Source organism: Oryctolagus cuniculus, chromosome 10 (assembly GCF_051225735.1).
Source record: "Oryctolagus cuniculus isolate XC-2025 breed Fujian yellow rabbit chromosome 10, ASM5122573v1, whole genome shotgun sequence".
NCBI classification, from domain to species: Eukaryota; Metazoa; Chordata; class Mammalia; order Lagomorpha; family Leporidae; genus Oryctolagus; species Oryctolagus cuniculus.
This window is the reverse complement of record NC_142876.1, coordinates 118,132,622-118,155,460: the sequence shown is the minus strand read 5'-3', so window position 1 is coordinate 118,155,460 and position 22,839 is coordinate 118,132,622. Positions and strand designations below refer to the sequence as shown.

The window sequence follows — 22,839 nt, the reverse complement described above, 5'->3', positions numbered from 1 at the left end:
GACTCAGCCTGCCGCCCGGCCCTCATTTCCTTCTGGGTTATTTCAGGTGGGGCCAGCCCCGGGGGACCCTGGCGGAGACCTGGCTCCCTTTTGACAAGAGCTTTAGCAAAAGTCCCACGTGGAGGTCTGCTGTTGAGACATTCGTCCGTCCCGCATGCCCTCCCCGAAGCCAGGGTGCGGGCTCTGCCTGCCCTAGGTCACGCGTCCCCACTCCCACGCATGAAAGTGCAGATGCCGTGGCCTGAAGCAGCTGAAGCCGGGGTCAGGCAGCAAACACATCCTTTGCTGCCGCCCGGAGCTGCGCGCCACCCCTCCATGCACACAGCTCGGATCCACGCGGCACTTCCTCCAGGAAGCCTTCTCAGCCTGTCCCCCGCTGGCCCGTGTGTGTGTGTGTGTGTGTGTGTGTGTACGCGCGCACGCACTCCCGGCACGGGGGGGGGGGGGGGGCTTGTGGGCGTGTCTGGGAAAGCCTGTCCCTTGCTGGCCCCTATTCACCTTGTGGTCTGTGGCCCAGGACAGTGCCTGGCTCACAGCTCACAGGACTTGGTGCCCTGCTGCCGGGTGGACTCCATGCTTGTGGGAGGCAGCATGGCGAGAGAGAAGCTAGTGTGGCCCTCTCAACCAGTGTTTTGCAGGACCCCAGAATAGATGCAAGGGGATGGGGGTGTGCCACAGTCAGCGAGTGGCAGCCCTGCGGTCAGAGAGATGAGGGGAGAGGCCAGGGCTGGAGAGAAGGTGGCCAGGGCCCCAAGTGCAGGGCCTTTGCAAAACAGGGCAGGTGGCCAGCACGTGGCAGTGGGGGAGGGGGAGGCGAAAGTCCTTGAGGGCTGGGCTGGGGTTGGCTGTAGGGGAGGCCGCTGGGGCAGCCCTCAGATTTCCAGATCGGGCAGGGTCTGCAGGTGCGCTGTGGTGCAGTGGGTTAAGCTGCTGCCTGTGAAGGCTACATCCCATATGAGTGCTGGTTGCAATCCTGGCTGCTCCACTTCTAATCCAGCTCCCTGCTAACGTGCCTGGGAAAGCAGTGGAGGATGGCCCAAGTGCTTGGGCCCCTGGGAGACTCACATGAAGCTCCTGGCTCAACAGACCTGGTGTTGCGGCCATCTGGGGAGTGAACCTGAGGATAGCAGATCTCTCTTAACTCTGCCTATCAAATACATAAAATAAAAAAATCCTTGCAGACCTAGAAGGAGGAAGAAGACTGGGGCTGTGCTGCTGCCCGGAGCAGCCTGCAGATCCTGCTTCCCTGTCACCTGTTCCCCATCTGTCCATGCACCCCCTGGCCACGGTCTCCGTGGCCCACCACACCTGTCCCAGGAGCAGGCCTCAGGTAGAGCAGCCCTCCCCCAGCCCCCAGCTCAGCAGGCAGGGAGGGGGCAGGCAGGCGGCTGCCTGGTCACAGGGACCACAGGGAGAGGGGAGGGGGCCGCAAAAGAAAAGCTTAGAAGGTGATCCAAGGAGGGCCCAGGGAGGAGAGGGAGCGGAGCGAGAGGGAGAAGGGGGGAGCGGCAGACGGAGGAGGGGGGAGGGGAGGAGGGGGGAGAAAGAGAAGGAGGAGGTGAGAGGAGGTGGGAGGGGAGGGGTTGGGAGAAGGGGGTAGAGATAAGGGGAAGGAGGGGGGAGGTGGGGGTAGAGGGAAGGGAGTGGAAGTGAGAGGAGGGGGAGGTGGGAGGAGAAGGATCTAGGAGGGGGAGGTGGGAGGCTAGGGACCGGTTGCAGGCTGGGAAGCTCTGAGGCGGCGGCGGCGGCGGCGGCGCGGGCAAGCCCCTCCCCCGGCGGGGCGGGCTCCCCGAGCCGGCCCCGCCCCCACCGCGCCGGCCTCGCCTTCGTCCTAGCTGCCCCGCGTCCCTCCTCCCGCCCTCGGAAGAGCGAGCGAGCGGCGAGGTTCCGGGCGAGCTGTGTCGAGCCCAGGAGCCGAGGAGCGGGGAACGCAGGCGTCCCGAGCCCGGAGCGGCCCCGCGCACCGGAGCGGCCGAGGCTCCCCGCGCAGCGCCCGCCGCGGGCCGCGCAGCCCCGGCCGCAGGTAGGAACGCGCGGCCGGCGTCGGGGCGCGGAGGACGCAGGGACTGCCCGGGCGGGACGCGCCCGAGCCCCGAGCCCCGAGCCCCTGCCGCGGGCTGGGCTGGGCGGGTGGGGGGCGGGCACCCCAAGACTCCGGCCCATCGCGTCGCCCCTGGCTTGTGACCCAGCGTGTGCCCGCACGAGGGGCGCGGTGACCGCATACCCCCGCCCGGTGGCGGTACCCCTCGGACCGCCGAGCAGGCGTGGATTCCGCTGCAGCCGTCGAAGCGCCCTGCGCGGTCCCAGGGGGTGGTGGGCGCGGGGAGTGAAGGTGGCAGCTGCGTTCGGGTGGCCGGGAGCCGCTGCCCGGGGCTCGGGCCGGCCGAGCCCACCTGGGGGCGCGCCATTTATCCCGGGAGGGCTTCAGCCGGGCAGAGCAGCGCCTTTGCGTTCTGGGACAGCTCCAGCTCGCCGGAATCCGGAGCCGAGCGCACCAGCGCGCGCGCCGCGTCCGCCCTACTTTCCCCTGGGGCTGTGAGCTCCCTGCGTGCGGGCTGGAGTTCTTGTGTCCGCTTGCCAGCCCGGGAGGCCACCCTCCCTATCTTGCCTTTCGTCCCCGGCGTGAGAAAAAGGGACGACGATGCCTGCCTTAGTTGCCCTGACCAGCAGCGGTCCATGCGCAGACCCCTTGTGCGCGCCCGTTTCCGCTGGTGGCACCCGCAGATGTCCTTTGCTACGCTTGGCTCGGTCTTCAGGTGAGGATCTCAGACCTGGCAGCTCCTGCACAGAGGCTCTGAGCTAAGACCCTCCCCCTGTAGACGTGAACCCCGAAGGAGAAAATTGGATTAAAAAAAAAAAAAGCCAAATAACAGCCCTCTTGCCAGTGAGGGGCTGAAGCACCTGCTCCGGCTCCCAGAAAGCTCATCCTTAAGAGGCAGGAGAGGGGGGCATAAGGGGTGGATAAAATGACGCCTGAGCTTTGGTGACAACCCAGATCAGACCATGTCGCCTGCGTGGAATTTGGGGCCAACCTTTGTTTTTCTGCGGCATGCAGGTGGGTGTTTGGAGAAGGAGAGGGGATGTCTGGTGCTGGACAAGGCTTAGACTCTCTCTCAGGGTCCCCTGGGGGCAATGTATTCATGGGGGAATGCCTTCAAACAGTTACAAAACAAATATGGGGACTGGGGACCCACAGGCATCCTGGGAGCTGGCTCCAGCTCTCTCTCTGTGTAGAACTCTGGGAAGCCTTGAGCCAGTGGCCATCCGGTTGGAGCGCCTCCCAGGCGGAGGGAGGGCGGGAGGAGAACTTGCCCTCAGAGGTGTGAGTCCCTGGGGGAGGGAGAGGGGGAGAGGGGGAGAGGGAGGGCCCCGCCCCAGAGCAGCGGGGCAAAATGGCTGAGCCTCCCTGGCCTCAAATAAATCATCAGGCACACAGCAAACAAAGGGAGCGCTCTGTCTCCAGCCAAGCGCTGGCCCCGTGGCCAGTCCTCGGAGGGCAGACAGTGAGTCCCAGGGAGAGGCGGCGTCTGAGTGCAGGGCTTCCCTGGGTGCCACACAGGGAGGCAAATCAGGGCCTCCTCTCGCCAGGACCGCAGGTTTGCCGAGAAGTGGGTCCCCGGGAACTCGGGTGAGGGTGGGAGGGTAGAGGGTGAAGACGAGGCAAGTCGCGTTCATCTGACCTAAGCGAGCCGCCCGACAGCCTGGCTGCCCCGGGCACCCCGGGGCTCACACGCCTGGCAGCCCCGGAACGTCGAATGCTGTGTGTGTGTTTGCGCATGGCCCAGCACGCAGCAGGAACTCAACAGATGCTTTAGAGTGAAAACGGTGCTTGCAAGGACCCACCTGCCTTTCTTCCTGTCTGCTCGAGCCAGGAGGGCCGCAGGCCGGGGCCTCTGTGTCCCTGGCTGGGGCCGAGTGAGCTCTGGCCAAGGGTTTGCTTTGAGACGGGCACTGCCATTTCTTGGTTAGGTGACCTTGGGGATATGTTCTCATTCCGCTCGGAGGGAAGGGAGCAGTGAAATCCCCCACGGTGCCCGGCTCCTCATCCCTGCGGTGACCCGGCGCAGCCCATGCTGCTCTGGCCTCCACTTCAGAAGGCGGAGGACTGAGAGAGATCGGGAAGTGACTTGCCCAAGGGCGCATAGCTGGCAGGAGGCTGGGCCAGGATCTGCCCCGCGCTGTGATGAGCTTGCTTGCAGGCCTCAGGCCTTGCTTCTCCTCTGTGAAGTGAGGAGGTAGGTTTGGGGCACCGAGGATGGGATTTAGAGTTGACAGTGAGGCCCCGTGGGTTTGCCTTGTTCCTCTGCCTTTGCTGGCACGAGATGTGCAGGAGCCACATCAAGTCAAGCACCAGTGTCGGGCGGCTTCTTGCCCGTGCCACAAAGACGCCGTTCCTCTTGCTTTCGGGAGACACAGGCACAGAGCCAGCCCCAGAAGCTGCAGCCTTGCCCGCCGCCTCTGCCCTCCCTGTGCCTGTGCCGGCAGGCAGGTGAGAGCCCAGGCCGGCCCCTGCGGGCTGGCCCCAGGTGAGCCTCCCTTCCACTGATGCCAAACCCAGCCCCGCTGTGGCCTGGCTCCCCAAACGGGCACTGACACGTGAGTGTCGGCAGGCCTGTCGCACCGTGTCAGAGCTGCGCCTTCATTTCAGCCGTGCAGAGCCGCCGGCTGGAGAGCAGGGGGGCAGGGCGCAGACCCTGCTGCACTGGAAACAACCTTGAACTGACTCCAGGTGCGGGCTGCAACCCCTGCCCCACCCCAGCTGAGATGCATGGCTCTGTGGTGTGTGCCTTGTGCCCACTCCCCACGTGGGTCGGGCACACATGGAGGTCGGGCACACGTGGAGGTTGGGCACACCTTTCTGCAGACTGTGCCGTTCTAGAAGGAAGAGAGGCAGGGAGAGCAGATGTGGACCACACAATCAGACCTCCCGGGAGATGCATCTCAGGGTGTTTGGGGGCCGTGGAGTACCTTCCTCCATCCCATAATCCCCCGCAGACCTGCGGAGCAGAGCCCGTGGCTGGGGAAGGCGGCGATTGAGGTGGGAGCTGCCTGCCCAGGCTCAGGTGTGAACACGAGTGCACGGGGCTCACGGGCAGTCATTAACACCCAGCAGTGTCGGTCCCAGGACAGCAGCAGGAAGGCCGGTGGCCTTGGCGAGTTGTCGGGGAGTAGTTCACGGAAGTCCTTGTGCCTTGTCAGGCCCCTGGGAGGCAGCTGGTGTGATGATCCTAGACCAGAGAGAGCTCAGAGGAGGGCAGTCCCAGAACTTGCTGCTCGAGCCCAAGCCCATCCACACCGGGGCCTGGCTCTCTGCCGCCACACAGCCCCCAGTGACCTGACGGCCCCACTGAGGGAGCCACAGGGTCTACAAAGCACGCCTCCTCCACCACCACCACCACCAGGGAGCACTGCCGGCTCCCCGGGGAGCAGAGCGGGGCAGGGGGGGCAGGGAGACGCACTTGTCCCCAGATGCTGGACTTGGTTTGGACAGAGGCGTCCAGCGGGTCCCACGTTGTCTGTGACCTGTGCACCCCACCACCTTGTCCTAACTTTGGGGCATCTCCCTGCCGGTCGCCTGCGTCTCGATGCTTGGGAAGCCGCAGAGCACAGCCTGAGGAAGCCATCAGCTCGCGCACTGTGATCTGACGTGACACAAAAGCTGCATCCGATTCCGTGCAAGCTGCCTTCGGCAAATGACCTTCTATTTTTACATTTCTCACAAATTGGAAATTTCAAGGAGGCTGGATCTTGAGAGCGATTGGCTGTGGCATTCCGTGAACCGGGGATGGGCAGCTCAGTGGAACACACACCACGGTAGGGTGTTGGGGTGCGGGTGGGGGGCTGGCTGGGCCCCTGGCATGCAAGCCAGACCAGGCAGTGCGAGAGTCAGTGGCTGCCTGGGACAGTGGCCCGCAGCCCTGCCCACCTGTCGGCTCCCTGGTGTCTGCTGATCAGTGTCTCCTGCCAGCTCTTGAGTTAGCTGAGCTCTGGCCAGAGGGACGGTGAAGGTCAGAGATGCCCTGAGAGGCATGGGCAGCAGGTTGCTTCGGCGGCCTTGTTGTTGGGTGAGGTGGTTCTGTGCGGGGAGGGGCAGCCCCGCAATGAAGACATTTCCAACAGGGCTGCTGTGAGCTGCGCTGGACAGCACCAGACAGCTGGCCCGGAAAGTGTTCTTGCGGCTGCTAGGTTTCAGGGCCAGGGGAAGCCAGCGGGCACCCGTGAGGTCCCGGAGAAGAATCCATAGGTCAGGATGACCTTGACCCAGAGGAGGCTGCTTTGCACACAATGTGCGTACACGCACACTTGCACACTTGCTTCGTGCTGCTGTCAGATCTCACAGTGTGCCAGGCGTCTTCTCTCGTGACGCCTGCAGTAGCCCCACGGTAAACTGAAGATGATTGCGTCGCCGCTACCCATGTTCTCCCCAGCACTGGATGGGCAGCTGAGGCTGAGTCCCGAACTCGCGTTTCTGTCTTACAGTCTCCCAGACCGGGGTAGGGGGGTCACTTCTGAGGCCACTTCTGAGTTCGCCGGGTAGTCCCCGGAGCCGGAGCAGCCCACATCTGGCGGGAGGCAGGGACTGGGTCTGTATGGCGGCCCAGGGAGGCGCGGCCGTGAACTTTGGGAGCCAAGGGCCCTGTGTCTCCTCGTTCTCCCATAGCTGAGCTCCGACCGGGGAGTCCTTGGCCATGCCCAGTGTTGGAGCCGAGCGTGACGGTTCAGCCGGGGGCCCGTTCAGTCTCGGTTTCACCGCCTCCGAGCAACGCCTGAGTTGAGAGTAGCTCGCCTGGGATCAGGAGACAAAGCCCCGCGAGAGCTTTTTCCTCCCTGGGTGGAGAGGAAGGGGTGGGGGGCTCCGACACACACACGCTCATCCGCGTGAGACTGGATGAAACGCAGCAGGGCGGCCGTGAGCTGGCATAGAAGGCCCCGCAGCCTTGGCACCCAGGGGGGCACGGAGAAGGGTTCCCGTGGACCAGTGCGGGGAAAGACGGCCCAGCCAAGAGCGTGGGAGGGGGGATGTGGGATGGAAACCCCCAGGCTACAATACACTCCCCTGCCTCTGGACAGTCGCTATGCTGAAGACGGACCTACCCCACAAGTTCTTGAAGCTTCCTTGCAGGGCACAGGGGAGCAGGAGACCTGAGGGTGTCCCACGTGCCCTGGCTGCATGCTGAGGACCGGGCGCCTCCCAGGCCTGGTGCCTGTGCCAAGGCCGTGGGCTTCACCCCACCCCCTGCAAGGCCGGTGCTAGGGTGCACCTTGGCCAGAGGAGGTCGCAGCCAGAGCAGCGGGGTCGCTTGCCCCAGGTTTGGGCCAGGTCTTCCCCATGCCAGCACCCGTGTGCTGCATCCCGCTTTTCTCTTTCTGTGCCTCTGAGGAGCGAAGGGGGTCTTTCCTCCGTGTCTGCCATTTCCAGCGGTGCGGGAAAGGGCTGAGACTGGGCGAAAACACAATGCAAAGGCCTCCAAGCCAGAAGCCCCCAGTATCCCAGGCAGCCCACCTGGGCTGCAGCCTGAGCTCCCTCGGAGACCTTGGCTAAGGGAGCCACCGGCACGGCCGTTCCTGGAGCTGGAGGTCAGAGACTCACCTATGATTTACAGAAACATCGGGCTCGGGGCCGGAGAAGCAGGAGCCGTTCTGTGGAGATGGGGTTCAAGTGCACGGGGGCGGGGGTTGTGTCTTCTGAGCAGGCTGCCTCGAGGGGACATGGAACGGTCCAGCCATGCGCCCCCGAGCTGAGCACTTGGCAAGCAGTGCCCCAGACCCTCAACAAGGAGGCCGAGGCTCAGGCAGCTCTGGGGGCTGCCCGAGGCTGGACCGTTGGCTCCTTCAGCCGTGCAGAGCTGGGCTCAGACCCGGGTCTGCAGGACCCCTGGGCCTGGGCTCCCAGCTTCGAGAAGGAGGCGGGAAATCGCTCCCTGCCTGGCCCCTGGCCGCCTTCTCTGGGCTTTGCTTTCTCCATCCCCAGAGCCAAGGATTTGGGCTGTGGAGCAGGACCCCGGCCGCTCCCCGCACCAGGCAGCAGCCCTGCAGGCAGGGGGCGGGGGTTGCATGCCCGCTTCCTCCGCTCCTCCTCCAGCTCCCCCAGAGCAGGGGTGGGGTGGGGGTGGGGTAAGAGCCCTTTCTGCAAATGGCAGTGAATGCACACAGCGCTGGCACAGCAGGTGCAGCGCTGTCGGTTATGCCGCGGGGACTAACGGAGACGCCGGCCCCGCGCCTCTGGGCTGGCAGCAGTGTGCTCAGGAGCGGTGCCAGGGGCCCAGACGAGAGCACAGCCGTTCCCTCCCCAACCTGGGAGGCAGACAGGAGCCACACGGCCAAGGGCCCCCCCCGACCCCAGCTCTGGCCGAGCGGCTCTTTGGACAGGGCTCTGTGGTGGCTGCTCTAGGGGCTTTTCTGGGCAGTCTGGATGGGCCATCTCCAGGGCCAGGTGTGGGCAGCAACCGGGCGCAGTAAACCTACTGTGTGCCGGGCTCTGCTGTGGGCGTAAGCTCAGCGTCAAAGCCACAAACCCGTCACAGCCCAGCTGCTGCGTTTTCTGGAGTCTGGTGTGCCTGGCTTGGAGTGGGGCACACAGTAGGCACTTTCCTCCCGCTTAGTATGATTGCTTCAGTGAGCCGGGCGCAAACCCAGGTGGGCTCCGGGACAGGGGGCAGGCAGGCTCTTCTTGAGCGTCAGTGGCCCGGCCTTCCTGGACAGCTTGTCGCTGGGCTCAGAGGAAGAGCTGGGCTTGCCATTGGCTGGGTCACCACGGATAACGCCCTTGCCTTCTGTGAGCCTCAGTGTGCACATCTGTGAAATGGGGGAGACTGAGGGCTGTGATGCTGCAGGCAAAGCACACCTCCTCGCCCCCCCGAGGCCCAGAGCTGGAGATGGCACAGACCCTGTGGAAGCCGCACAGCAGGGGTGAGTGTGGCAACCCACATCAGCCTCATGTGTGTCCTGGGAGTTAAAGTCTCGCTCAGACCCCCGCTCACTTCTATCAGCCCTGACTCTGTCCCTGTCTCGCTGGATGCAGGAAGCCATTTGTTTGGGTTTTCATAAGCTAGAGAAAGTCACAGAACCCCCCCCCACACACCCCTGTGATGCAGACGGGTAAACTGAGGCCTCCAGAGGTGCCCCAGGCCCTGCAGGTGCTAGGACCCAGAGCGTCTCACCCCTGGCCCTCAGCAGCCCAGCTCCACGGCTGAGAAATTATTAAATAGAGTTGGTGGAAGGACTCTGGTTGCCGTGACAACGGAGCCTGTGTCCTCGGAGATAATGGCGTTGCACAGGCGGGGCGATGCACCGTGAATGCTGATGTTCGAGCCGCTGGCACGCGGAGGGGACTGTGTCCCGAGGGGCAGGCCAGGGGCCCGCGGCGTGGGCAGCCCGTGGGACGCTTGCCTTGTCTGGTCGCAGGGCCCGGGCTCCCCCTGCAGCAGGGAAGGCCTGGAAGGAGGCTGGACCCGTGCAGTGGGGCTGGCACTGGGAGCACCCGAATTCTGGAAAGACTTGGGGAGCAGGGAAGAGGCCAGCCAGAGAGGAGGGGACGCAGCGTGGCCTGGTGGCCCAGACCGTGCACTCCGGAGCCCAGGGCACGGCCCTCCCCGCTCTCTGTCACTGTCTGCCCGGGGCCTCGTCCTTTACATCTGCACAGTGGGGTTGATACCAGCACCTGCCCCGTAGGCCGTGTCACGGCCGTCACTCAGGGGCAGTGGATCTCGTTGCTAACGAAGGAGGGGAGCTAGAAGCATCCACTCACGGCCACAAGTGGGCTTGTGATGGGCACAGCTAGACGAGTGCAGGAGGCTAGAAGATGGACAAAAACGCAGGTCCCTGTGATGGGCGGGTCTCAGTGCACGTGTGTGGTCCCCGCAAACCCCCCCACAGCTGCACACAGCAGCAGGATTTTCTCTTTCCTAGCTGTGAACCCTTCCTTGTGGAAGACAGCGTCGCACCCGGGCCCTCCCTGTGCCGGTCCTGCCCAGCTGGCCCAGTGTGGGCAGCGCCCTCGGCAGGGGCTGGACGATGTGGGGTTAACACCCAGAGAAACCCCAAAGTGAATCATTTGCATGCTGGCCAGGGAGGCAGCTGGCTGTCGACCCCTGGCCCCGTTTCGGAAGCAGAAGGAGGATGCAGGACTCAGTGCTGGGAGCCGGGGGCCTGGCAGTTGAGACGCAAGCAACCATTTCTGTGTGCTGGCCCGCCCCACAGCCGGTCCAGTGTCCCCTGGGCAGCAGCCGCTTCTGAGGCTGAGGACAGGTAGGCAGCAAAGAGGAGCCTCCCTCCTGGGACACTGCTGTCCCCGCCGTCCCCCTGGGCAGGACAGGGGTCAGGGAAGCTCCGCGTGGACACGTGCAGGCAGCTGACATTTCACCGGGGTTTGAAGGAACACGTGTGCGCCCTGGGGGTCGCGTGTCAAGAGCGGTTGGCTCTAAGAATCTGAGCCGATCAACGTCTCCCGGGACTCTGCCGTCGCCTGTCTTGATGGAGCTGGCGTTCTGCCCACAGCTTTTCCCCACCTCTGTCTGAAAAGCAGTGATGCTAGCACCAGTCAGGCGGTCTGCCGGGGCCCAGCTGCTGCTGCAGCCCCACGCACGTTCTCCCATTCGACCTCGTAGCTCTCAAGGTAGATCGTGATCATCTCTGTTCCCGGCAGAGCTGGGATTCGAACCCAGGTCTCCAGGTCTGCAGGCCCTGCCCTCCCCTGCCGATGTCAGGGCTCCTGAGGAACCGCTGATCCCCCTGACATTCCGCTGAGCAGGAGGCTGGCCCAGGCTTGCTCGTCCATCCGGCGTGGGACTTCGAATTTGCTCAGCAGAAGTCCGGTTTCGCTTCTTACTACCTAGGATTTTTCACTCTGTAAGGGGGGGCTCTCACCCTGTAGAATTCTCGAAAGCTCAGTGAATGAAGCGAGAACAGCTGCGCTGGCAGAAGTGAGCATTCATTTGAGTCTTTTAAAAATAAAATTGGCTTCCTCTCGTGGGAAAATATGTTCGCGCCTGGAGCGTGACCCTTCGGCAGCTCCGAAACCCACGCCCTTCCCGTTCTCGCAAAATATCCTAGGGCTGCACCTCTCATGTTTTCCTTAAGCCGGTGGAGTTTTCCTTAAGAGAACAGGAGGGGTTTTTGTTTTCCAGATACAAAATTGGTGATGCTGAACCTGCGTTTCCAAACCTCATCACCGCTAGGTGTGTGACATAGGCGGCTTCGCAAAGTTCAAGGAAATGCGCGTTATCTTCCCTTGCGTTCGGGGGTGCCTCGCCTTGTGGCCCCCCACAAAGGGGCCACACTCATGTCATTCTCCCACTCTCCTGAGTGGTGGAGGCGGCTCTGTCCTGGGCCTGCAGACTGAAAGCCGTCGAGGACCGGGCAAAACTCCCCGATGAGGCGGGATGTTGGTGGCTGGCTGACGGTGCCCGTGGGACTTTGATAAGTGGCGCTGCCCCACGCCCCCTGGTCCAGGCTGCCAGTTCAAGCTTTAAAACTGTCAGCCGGGGGCCGGTGTTGTGGCGTAGCTGATGAAGCCACTGCCTGTGACGCCAGCATCCCGTGTGGGCACTGATCCGTGTCCCACCTGCTCCGCGTCCAATCCAGCTCCCTGCTAGTGGCCTAGGAAAAGCAACAGAGGACGGCCCACATGTTTGGGTCCCAGCCACCTTGTGGAGGCCCATAGGAAACTCCTGGCTCCTGGCTTTGGCCTAGCTAAGCCCTCACTGTTGTGGCCACTTGGGAAATGAGCCAGTAGATGGAAGACCCTCCCCAACCTCTCTCAAAATAAATAAGTAAATCTTTAAAAAAACATTTCTCAGCTGTGGGTGCTGGCTGCCTTTAAGACGTCTGGTGTGGCCACGTGTCACCGTCTTGCTCTGTCTGGGGCCTCGGTGAGTTGTTCTCTAGAGTGGGGCCGGCGACACCTGCAGAGCTGTCGAGGGGTGGAAGTGGATGCTGGGTGGACGCCGTGGAGCTGTGTGCCGCCACCGTAGGGCACGGAGAGGTCGCTCGGCCAGGCTGCGCCTCCATAATGACTCGGGACAGCTCCTGTGGCCGGCGGCCGGCCCTGGCAGGAGCAGCTGCCATGTCTCTTTCCCGGATCTGAGCTCTTTTTTTTTTTTTTTTTTTGACAGGCAGAGTGGACAGTGAGAGAGAGAGACAGAGAGAAAGGTCTTCCTTTGCCGTTGGTTCACCCTCCAATGGCCACCGCGGCCGGCGGGCTGCGGCCGGCGTACCGCGCTGATCCGAAGGCAGGAGCCAGGTACTTCTCCTGGTCTCCCATGGGGTGCAGGGCCCAAGGACTTGGGCCATCCTCCACTGCACTCCCTGGCCACAGCAGAGAGCTGGCCTGGAAGAGGGGCAACCAGGACAGAATCCGGCGCCCCGACCGGGACTAGAACCCGGTGTGCCGGCGCCACAAGGCGGAGGATTAGCCTAGTGAGCCGCGGCGCCGGCTTGGATCTGAGCTCTTAAAAGGTCCAGACCCCGTGCCCCTGGGAGCCCCTCAGGCATGTCTTGAACAAGAACAAGCGGTTTCCTGCACGTGTGTGTGCACAGGCGGAGAGCCGTGGCCCGGAATGCCAAGCAGGCCTCACGGTGCTCTGCCTTCCCGATTGGAATTCAGGGTTTCTGGCTGGCTGGGCTCCGCCGGCCAGAGGCTGGAAGCGGCAGGGAACCTGGGACATGCGGTGGGGGTGCAGGGCCGGACATGTTCTCCCGTTCTCCGGGGGCTGCCGTGGTGCCCAGAGCAGGTTCATTCTGAGTCAGCGCCTTGAGCCGGTTTGGCGAGGAGGAAGTTAATGGGCTGGCTCGCAGCAGACCCGGCAGAAGGAGGGCAGTGGGAAAGGCCCTGCAGCCTGGGTTCAAATCCCAGCTCCTCCGCCACCTGTGCCCTTGACCTCTGCACACTAAAGGGCGAGCCCCTGCCTCCTGGCCTCGTCACAGGGGTCGGTCGGTGGGAGACGCAGCCTGGCACTGCTCGTGGGCACCCGCAGCACGCGGTCCCCCCTCCCCGGGGCTCACTGCCCTGTCTCCCTCTCACCATGCTTTTCCCTGGATTCCTTGTCTGACCCCTCACCTGGGAAGAGACAGGTGGTGAAGCGGCACCTTGCCAGCCACTCGCAGCCGGGCCATCTCTTCCCCATCCGTGGCCGCGTTGTGGAACCTGGGACCTGCCCTGGGGGTGGGGGGGTCCTTACACCCCAGAAACCAGCAGCTGCTGCCACTGCCCAGGAGGCCCACGGTGTCCTCTGTTGTGAGGGCAGGGCCAGGAGCGCACCTCTTACCTGGTGTGAGCTCCGTGCGGGAAACAGCACCTGGGAGACCCTGGCCCCAGCCATGCAAAGACGGCAGAGCGGCTGGCGAGGTGGGACGGGAGGACTTGTGGTCGCGGCGAGGCAGAGGGCGCATGCGCTGTGCCCCCCGCCCCGTGCCCCTTTGCCGCCGCCTGCGCACCCCGCCTCCCTGCCTCTCTCTGCACACAGTTGCCCGGCTCTCTTGCCAAAGCGCAGTCCCATCACGGCCCCCCCTTCCCAGGGTGCGCTGGCAGCCACGAGGCCACCGGGGGCCCACGGTGGGAGAGGGGCCGTCGGGAATACGGGCTGCACTTGCTCAGGCCGCTGTCACGCGGATCCGGGCCTGCGAGCGCGTGCTGCTTGCTTTGTCCGTGCCTGGTTCCTCGTCTGTGCCGTGGGGCGTCGCGAGAGTTAAATGGCATCCTTCGCGTTATGCGCTTCACAGATCTGTTGCGACCATGGCTCCCTCTCTGCCTGGAGTGCACCGGCGTGAGCACTCGCTCCTGCTTCCCTGGCCAAGGTGGAAGAGAGCTCTCGCTTCTCCTGCCCCCTCCCTGCCGGCCCGAGGGAGGTGCAGCCCGTACCCGCCTGAACCCCTGCCTGGCCGCCTCCCCCAGCTCTCCCGACTCAGCCTCAGCTCGCAGCTTCTCCCCCTGCACCCAGCCTGGGACCTGCCTCCCCGCCGCTGGGTGGCTCAGATTGGAAATGGCCTTGAGAAAATGAGGCGTGCAGTGGGGCGCTGCTGGGAGTTAGGGGCCAGAAGAGACGCTCACGAGGCCCTGGGGTGTGAGCGAGGCACGTGGGATGAGATGAGACTGAGGGGGGAAGCCAACACAGGCGCCGGAGCCAGCCCCACCGCTCTGCCTGTGCAGGGAAGGGAACCCAGGCATGGGGCGGGCAGGGGGCTGGCTTGAGACCACATAGTGTGTGCAGTGCGGTGCCAGGAGCCAAACTTGTGCCTTCGCCACTCAGGTCAGCCCCCAAGACACATCCCCGGGGCTGTGCCCAGCTGCCGCAAGGCACAAGTGGCAGCTGTGTTGGAGGAGAGCTGGGTCTCCAAGTGGAGAGAGCTGCCCCTTGGGGACCCCATTGGAGCCGCCAGCCCCACAGGCCCGGTGAGGGCTGCTCAGCTGGGATCACGGGCTCTCTGCTGGCTCCCAGGACACCGTGTGGCCGCAGCCGGGGAGCTGCAGTGGCCCTAGTGGGGCGACCACTGAAGCCCCGTGCAGCAGCCTCTTGGGGGTGTTTCCCTAGGGGTCAGTGTGGGGTTTCTTGGAGGAGCTGTGTCTGGGGAGGGGTGGCTCCCGGACATCCCCAATGTGGGGCTTGTTTTTCCGCGGGCACCTGCCAGACAGCGGCTGAGAGCCGGCGCACAGGACCCTGGTTCAAGCCATGGTGCCCCTGGCTGGAAGCCTTTTGCAAAGTCACTTTACTGCTCCGTGCCTTGGCTTACCTTTCAGTGCAATGGGGGAAGGTGTGGGGATCCACCACGTGTGTAGCGTGGCCCTGGCGTGCTGCAAGCGTGGCCGGCTCGCCGCCTCCCTGCATCCCGAGCTCGTCCGGTTCGTTCCGCTCCCCTCCTTTGCCCGTGGAAAGCTGGGCCGCTTTTCTTCCATGCGTGCGGCCGCGGGAGAGCTGGGCCTGGACTCCTGGAGCCACCACAGCTGCGGTGGATGCTGCTCTCGGTGGCCCACGGGGCTCGGGGTGGGGCTGCTCCGTGGCCTGTTCCCTGGGCCACCGTGGTCCGGGACGTGCCCTGGACAACCGCACGGCAGCTCCCAGGGAAGCCCTGGAGCTGGGATTTTCTGTTTCCTCCTCTGGCTCAGGGCAGGGAGGCCAGGCAAGTTGCTCCCTACCCCGGGTGTCCTGCCGGCAAGGTCAGCAAGGTCATGGGGTCAGCACTCTAAGGGCACAAGCCGCCTGCTGTGGGCCCGTGTGACCTTGGGAAGGTCGCGTGACCTCTCTGGACCAACGATTGTTATTGCTTCCATATTTTTAGCACTTGCTGTGCCGGGCACTGTCCGGGCCTCACACAGCGTGGGGTGCTTCCTGGTGGCCCCGGTTTCTGACCAGGACCCAGAAAGAGAGTACGGAATCGACTCGAAGGGCCTCGGGGTGCTGTGCAGAGGGGCACCCTGTAACCGCTGGGGCGGAGAAGTGAGCACCTCTCGGCTCCGTGGCGGCAGCTGGAGGCTTTCGCCAGTCTCCTGGCAGTGAGAGTGCGGTGTGTAGAGACGGGAGTCAGGAAGGGTCAGGCCACTCCCGCTGCGCGACACTGGGCCCGCCTGCAGCCCGCTCCGGCCTCGTCTTCCTCTGTAGATGCCGGCAGGCAGGCAGGTGCACTGGTGAGGTGTGGAACAATCCGGACTGGGAGAGAGGCTGCCTGGGGACCACAGCCAGACCCCAGCTGTCATGACTGTCAGCTGAAGTCCGTACCCCAGCCCAGACCCGGCCAGCTTCTGAGGCTTCTTGAAACACTAGGCCCAGGAGACCCTCACCAGCTGCTCCTTCTCACCAGAGAAGCGCCTCTTCCAGGGAGCCCTCCCTGACCTCCAGGGCAGAGCGTAGCAAGAGCCACCCGTAGCACCTGTTGTCCTCCAGCCGTGCCAGGCTGGCCGCTCACTCGCTGCACCTGCAGCTCCTCCGTGGCAGATGCATGTGAGGCCCCCTCCCCTTCCAAGGCAGCCGAGCTGTGTGGATGCTTCCTGGGGACCGGGCCTCTTCTCCATGCACTCCCCGGCTTCAGCTTCTCATGCGAGTCCATGCAGCAGGAGGGTCCACATGTGCAAACGAGAACACAGAGACTCGGACAAGCTGTTGACCGCCAGATTGGAAAGATCGGAACCACACCCCGTGACATAATCCAGGTCGCCCCCAGCTCACGGCTTCGGAAGCTGCCCTGTGCACCTGGATCACCGGACCCTGTTAGAATCTGTGCCCACCGCTGCAGGTCTGGTGTGGGGCCCGGGGCTCTGCCCTCCTGCAGGCTCCCCCGTGATGCCGAGGCCCTCCCTTGCTCTCCCCTCTGCTGGGTCCAGGCTGGCAGGTGGAGGAAGTAGCCCTTGCTTTGCAGACATGGAACGAGGCCTGGGCGGTCCCACACCTGTGAAGTGCCAGGCACACAGTAGGCGCCCAATAGATGCTAGCTCTTCTCCCTCAATAGGAGCTGGCGTGACGCCCGGTATACAACAGATGCTCGGGAAAGCCTGGCCCAACTGGTGGAGCTGAGCTTTCTTCCCCAACACAGAGAACAAGCCGCGCTATGTTCCTCTTCGGAGAGGAGCCAAACCCAATATTAATTTTTTCTTGGACCTCAGTGTGGCAAAGAGAAAGGAGAGCGAGTGGCACGCTTGCCTCTGCCATTTCTGCAGGGAGAAGCGGGAGCGGAACAAAGCCCAAGTGAGCGCCGTGTCTGGGAGGGAGCCCCCCACCCCGTGCCCAAGCCCCTGGTTCTCCCGCCTCCTTCTCCCGCGAGCCAGATCTGCTGCGTGCCCAGCCTGGCCAGAGACAATGGCGGCCCTGAGACTGCGCCCTGGCCTGTCAGCCCTGCCGAGGTCCACACCCCACGCAGCCGCCCGCCCCCCGATGCAGTGACACAGAGGGAGATTGTCCAGGGTGCCGTCCGCACGTCCCCGCCCCCAGCCTGTCCTCTAGCCCGGGGCTGGCCTCTGACAGCCCAGCCACCAGGGAGGCCCGCGGGCTGCAGCCCCAGAGCAGATCCCGGGAGTTGCCCTTCCCCCCTCTGCCCCCGTTCACAGCCACATCATCTCTGCCGTGCCCCCTTGCCCATGCACAGCCTCCCCGTCAGCTCAGCCCTGCTGCTTGAACCCGCCTCCCCCAGCCCTTGTGGAATAAAATCTGAACTCGTGGCTCCCGAGGCCCTGCGTTACCAGGTCCCTGCCCGCCGCCTCCAGCTGGCCCCATTCCCACCCGTGCTGGCCTGCTGCCACCCTGGCCTCTCAGACACACGGACCCAATCCTGCCCCAGGGCCTTTGCACCTTCTTCCCATGCTCCCAGAGATGCTGTATCCCAGATACAGCCCCAAATTCCAGCTGAATTTTTTTTCTTTCCAACCAAGAAAACAAGCCCACGGGCCAGTTCTGACCCATTTTGCTGCTTCTGATCTAGGGCTCTGGCCTCCACATGTTTCCTTTCTCTTGCAAAGCGTGGACTCCCTCAGGGACTGACAGAGGGGCCTCTTGCTGCTTGGTTGGGCCCCGTGTGATGAGTGGCATGGGGACTTGGTCCCAGTGCAGGACGCGCGTCGTCTGGGAGTGGGGGTGCACCTGCCCGCCTCCGTCTTTCTCCTGAACTCCATCCTTCCCGGAGGCCCCGATGGAGTCTCTTTCTGGAATCTGGATCTGGTCACGTGATCACCCCGCCCGCGCACCTGCAGCTGGGCCCTAAGTCCTCACCCCGGCGCGAAAAGCCCTTTTCTACATTGGCTCTGGCGTTTGCCCCGACCTGGGGTGCTTTTTCCATTTGCACGAACCTGAGGAGCACCGGTTCAACCTTCAAACCCCAGGGCGAGTGGCCCCTCACCTGGGCCCCTCCTGGGCCGAGCTGCCTCGTTGCTTCTCCTCTTCAGAGCCTTGTTCACCACAGCGCAGTGGATCAGCTGCGGCAGAAGTGGTTCCCCAGATGGTGACCTGGCCGGGCAAGGCCCTCACCTCTCCACCCCTCGTGTCCTGTGCCTGCCCCGGCTCCGTGCACAGAGCAGGTGCACCCAGCAAGCACTAGCTGACTCACAGCCCTGCCAGCACCTGGCGTGCGCCCCCCAGGTCCTCGCTGCGTGATGAGCAAGTGGCAGAGGCCAGAGGACTGATCTCGCCTCCTAGGGTCGTTTATCTGCGGAGCTTTGGAGGAATTCAGTTCGTGGGGCCCACTCAGTGCCCAGAGGGCCGTGTGGCTGGACTCTTGGCCTGCAGGATGTTGTCGCCTGATGAGATGGGGCCAAAAGCTGCTGGGAGGAGGCCACGCCTCTTCCTCCCACCTGCTCCACCAGCAGGTAAAGGAGTGTCTCAGGCCGGCGCTCCCCGTGCGTGGCCACATCCTTGGAAGCTGTCCCCAAAAGCCACGGGCCCTGGGCTGCGTCTCAAGAAAGGCAGGAATGACTGGGACGCGGGGCCCTGCCGCGAGCTTGCCCACACCTGCTCCCTGTGTGTCCTTTCCACCAGGGAGGGAGGGGCAGGGGAGACGCCCATGCCAGGAATTCGGGGTCCCAGGTGTGCGCCTGAGTGCCGCTGCCTGGGAGCTCTCTGGGTTGGGCACCCGGTCCCCGGCTTGCCGGGTCCTCGCGTGGACGAGCTGGTTGGGGTGCTTTCCCCTGCTCCACTTCATTGTGGAATCACTTTTCTGCGATTGACCAAGCGTGCAGATGTGCCGCTCCCAGCCCCCATCGGGCCCAGGGTGGCGGGTGAGGCCGCTGCACGTTCCCAGAGAGAGGCTGGGCTCCCGTTCCCACCGGGCTTCCGAAGATGCGCAGAGGTGCCGAGGACCTGGATGGCACGCGCTCGGCGCTCGGACAACGTCCCTCGCCGTCCTCGTCATCACTGCTGGGGCCCGGAGCCGGGGTGAGCGCTGTGGCTGCCTGGGCAGGGGCCGCCTGACGCCTCTTGGCCTCAGCGCTTCTGATCCTCAGCACAGCCCCAGGAGGGAGCTGCTTGTATCTCCCCGTCACAGAGAGGAAAAGTCAGCCAGCATTCGTGGTGGGCGGACACGGCCAGGGGCCGTCTGACACAGCACGGGGAGAGTCCAGGACCCCACGGGAGCGCCAGTTGCATCCCTCAGCCTCTGCTTCCTGTAGCTTCCCTGGTGCGTTCCACGCCTTCTGCAAGGCTCGCTCCACTGGGGCCGTGCGACTCCTCACAGGGAAGCTGCAGGCCTGCGCTGGACCCGGCCACGCGCTCCTGTGCTTGGGCCTTGCACACCCAAGAGGTCCCTGTTCAGTGTCTTCCTGGGAGGAGCACCTGCTGGGGGTGGGCAGAGAGCTGGGCGGCACCAGGAGCCTCCGTGCCGGTGTAAGATGGGGAAGGGGGTTGGGGCTGCAGTAGCCAGGTGCCCTGGACTGGCTTGGGGGTGACAGACAGATTTCCAGGCTCATGGTTGTGGAGGCTAGGGTGGCCAGGAAGGGGGGGTCTCCCTGTCTGACGGGGGTCTTCTTGCTGTGCCATAACGTGGCAGAGGTGGAAGGCATGGTGAGAGCAAGGGAGCAAGTGCCATTGATAACCAGCCCACTGCTGAGATAACCAGCCCGCTCCCGAGGTAACCAATGCACTCCCAAGGTAACCAGCCCAGTCCTGATAACCAACCCACCCCCAGGATAACCAACCCACTGCTGAGATAATCAGCCCGCTCCCAAGGTAACCAATGTACTCCCAAGGTAACCAGCCCAGTCCTGATAACCAACTCATCCCCAGGATAACCAACCCACTCCTGAGGTAACCAACCCACTCCCAGAATAACCAGCTCATTCCCAGAATAGCCAACCCAGCCCCTGGATAGCCAGCCCACTCCTGGGAAAACTAACCAAGCCCTGGGATAACCAATCCTGTTCCGAGAAAACAACCCAGTGTTGAGATAACCAGCACACTCCTGAGGTAACCAGCCCACTCCCGAGATAACCAATGCACTCCCAAGGTAACCAGCCCAGTCTTGATAACCAACCCATCCCCAGGATAACCAGCCCACTGCTGAGATAACCAGCCCACTCCTGAGATAACCAACCCACTCCTGAGGGCAGAATTCCCATAGCCTGATCACCTCTCAACCCTGCTGCACCAGGAATTGAGCTTCCAGGGGCTGAACTGAACTTTGGGGGCTACTTCCAGCCCAGGGCACCCACCTGGCTGCCTGCAGGGAGCCCCCTGTCCACCCGCTGGCTCTGGGGGCTTCCTCCTCGCACACTGAGCCTGCTACCTTGGGACGCGATGGGCAGAGGAGGCTGCCTTGGAGTCCCCAAGTCGCTCGCAAGACTCGCCCACTTCCTCAGTCCCAGACCAGATTCCCCGGGAAGGAGTTTGATTGGCTAGCCTGGGTCAGGTGATCAGCCATGGCCCGAGGTGATTGGATCGTTCTGAACCCATCGTGGAGTGTTAAGGACTTGGTAGCTGAACCCCCAAAGGGGTGCACTATAGCCTCCGCCCCTTTCCAGAGGCTGCCCCCAGCCCCCTAAGGTCCCCCAGGACTGCCCGGTAGGCCATGGCGCCTTCCACTTCCTGCCGCACTGGAGCTGGGCGGCGGCCTCTCGCGGAGTCCGGAGCTCTGAGGCTCCCAAGCGCCCGCGTCGGGACCTGGACGGGCATCCAGGAGCCGCCCGTGGGCCGTGCAGGAGCTCAGACCCCGCGGGGGCCGTCCTGGGGCCGAGGAGCGGACCGGCGTTCCAGGCTGGGCTGTGCGAAGGCGGTCCGGCTCCCCTGGAGCTCCGGGAGTGGACAGTGGTGTTTGGTAACGGGGGCTGCACGCGAGGGCGCTGCGGGCACAGCGGCCTGGCGGAGGCCACGGGGAGGCGGGCGGGGCCGGGCCCGCCCTGCGCTTTGCTTTGGCTCAGCTCCTACCTCTGCGAAGCCCCGGGCCAGTGCAGTCCCCACTCCTGCCAGTTGGTGCTGAGGGTCCCCTGCGCCTGTTTTGCGTTGCTTTATTCACGGAAAGCTCCTTTGTAGAAGTCAGGGAAATAAAAACCAAGCGCAAAGAGGGCACGGAAGTCACTCAAACTGACCCCTGACCCCCGCTGACGTCACGGGCTGCTGGGTTCTTCTTGCTTTGGTTTGTAAGTGAGCAGATTTGCAGGGAGAGGGCCGATGCGGGGTCATTCGGAAGCAACTGTTCTGAAACCTGCTTTTCTCCACAAAGCAAGGTGCTCTTGCCTGCGTGCCCACACCTTGGCTGCGGAGTGGACAGGACGCAGCTGCGGTGGCGTTGGGCCCGGGAGGCTGCAGCCCCACTCTGCTGGGTTCCTGTGTCCTCTGATAAAATCACGGAGCCTCCGCCTCTTAGCGCCCCCGTGGCCCTCCCCTCCACGGCTGTCCCCGGGCCGCCGGCCCCTCCCCAGCATGTTCCCGCACCTGAGGGCCGGCTCCACGCTGCATGGACTCGCTGCGGTCACCCTGGCTGGGGACGCTCTGCCAGCCACGTGCACAGCCCAGACACCAGCAGCTTCCTGCCGCCCTGTCACCCTCTGTCCCCCAGCCCCACCTGCCCGCTCACCAGCCTCCTCCCCTGCCTTGCAGACTGTCACCCAGGAGCCGCGTCCAGAGCCCTGTGAGAACTGACCCATCGCAGACAATCATCAGGTGAGTCCAGGTGTGGGGAGGAACGCACACCCACAGCTCCATAGAGGATCACCCCATTTCACAGATGGGGAAACTGAGGCTCAGAGCCATCCGCAGAGCCCTTAGCTGAGTTGGTTGAGGCATGCAGCTGGCCAAAGGCAGCCCAGAGGCTTGAACTCAGGACTGCTCAGCGTCCAGTTTTGCACACTGTCCCCTGGAAGTAAAGAGGCGGGAGGGTGCAGGCTGCCTGTGGCGAGCCTCAGGGTGGCCGTGGCCAGCAGTGGTCGTCCATGTGTGGAGAGCCTGGGCTGCCAGCCCCAGCCCCTGCAGGCATTGGGGGAGTAGACAGGAGGGCTGTGTCTGCCTTTCATCTAAACAAAGTGAAAAGCAGGAGCGGGCTGGGGGCCCCAGCAGCGCAGTGAGGGGGTCCTGTCCTCGTCTGCGTTGTGTGAGATCGGGAGCGGTGGAGACGCTTGCTAAAAGACACACACAGCTCCCACGAGGTGAAGGGACTTGGGGGAGGAGCTCGGGACCCCTGGGCTGCAGCACCACCCGTGGCTGGGACACCCCGTCTGCAGCCGCAGATGGAGCCCCTTTGCTGCCAGCCCGGACACTGATTATGGCCTTGACGAAGGGCAAATCCCCTATCGCATCATCAGAGGCCAAGAGATCTTTCCTCACAGCCCTGGCGTTTGCCTTTGGAGGTCGCGGTCCTGGGCTTGCTCCCTGGGGCGGGATGCAGAGGCTGGAGCCCTGGAGCGCGTCGCCCCTCTGGCTTTGGGAGCCGAAGCTTCTCCTTCGCTCCAAAGCAGGGGCAGCAGGAGCGAGAGGGCTTTCAGGAGCCCACCTGCCCCGGCCCCCATCGGCTGCTCCACTTTTGTTATTTCAGGGCGAGGCCCCTGCAGCCCCCGCTCCTCTCTGTCCTAAACCCCGGCCCTGTCCTTCCAGGGTGACCTTGAGCCGCAAAGCTGCTGTCCACGTGGACCGGGGCTGACGTTGCACGCCCACCTGCCAGGACCCCTGTGTGCAAACCCCGAGACATGGCGGCCAACGGCAGCAAGGTGGCCGACGGGCAGATCGCCACGGAGGTCAGCGAGGCCCCCGTGGCCAATGACAAGCCCAAGACCCTGGTGGTCAAGGTGCAGAAGAAGGGGGCGGAGCTTCCCGACAGGGACACGTGGAAGGGCCGCTTCGACTTCCTCATGTCCTGTGTGGGCTACGCCATCGGCCTGGGCAATGTCTGGAGGTTCCCGTACCTGTGTGGGAAGAATGGAGGCGGTAGGTACCGGCCCCG

At 64.0% G+C, this 22,839-nt stretch overlaps 1 protein-coding gene across 3 annotated transcripts in view; it reads left to right on the top strand.

The window, feature by feature from the left end:
- The first annotated feature begins 1,812 nt into the window (after positions 1-1,812).
- SLC6A1 (solute carrier family 6 member 1) overlaps positions 1,813-22,839 on the top strand; it is a 39,703-nt gene continuing 18,676 nt past the window's right edge. The window contains exons 1-3 of one of the 3 annotated variants that reach the window (XM_051851708.3): positions 1,813-2,023; positions 21,504-21,566; positions 22,494-22,823. In XM_051851708.3, coding sequence (XP_051707668.2) covers positions 22,586-22,823 — 238 coding nt within the window. In that variant the 5' untranslated portion in view covers positions 1,813-2,023; positions 21,504-21,566; positions 22,494-22,585. Of the gene's footprint in view, positions 2,024-2,574; positions 2,757-3,572; positions 3,597-21,503; positions 21,567-22,493; positions 22,824-22,839 lie in introns of those variants that run through there. The other 2 variants (XM_089305632.1, XM_089305633.1) reach the window with 2 other exon arrangements.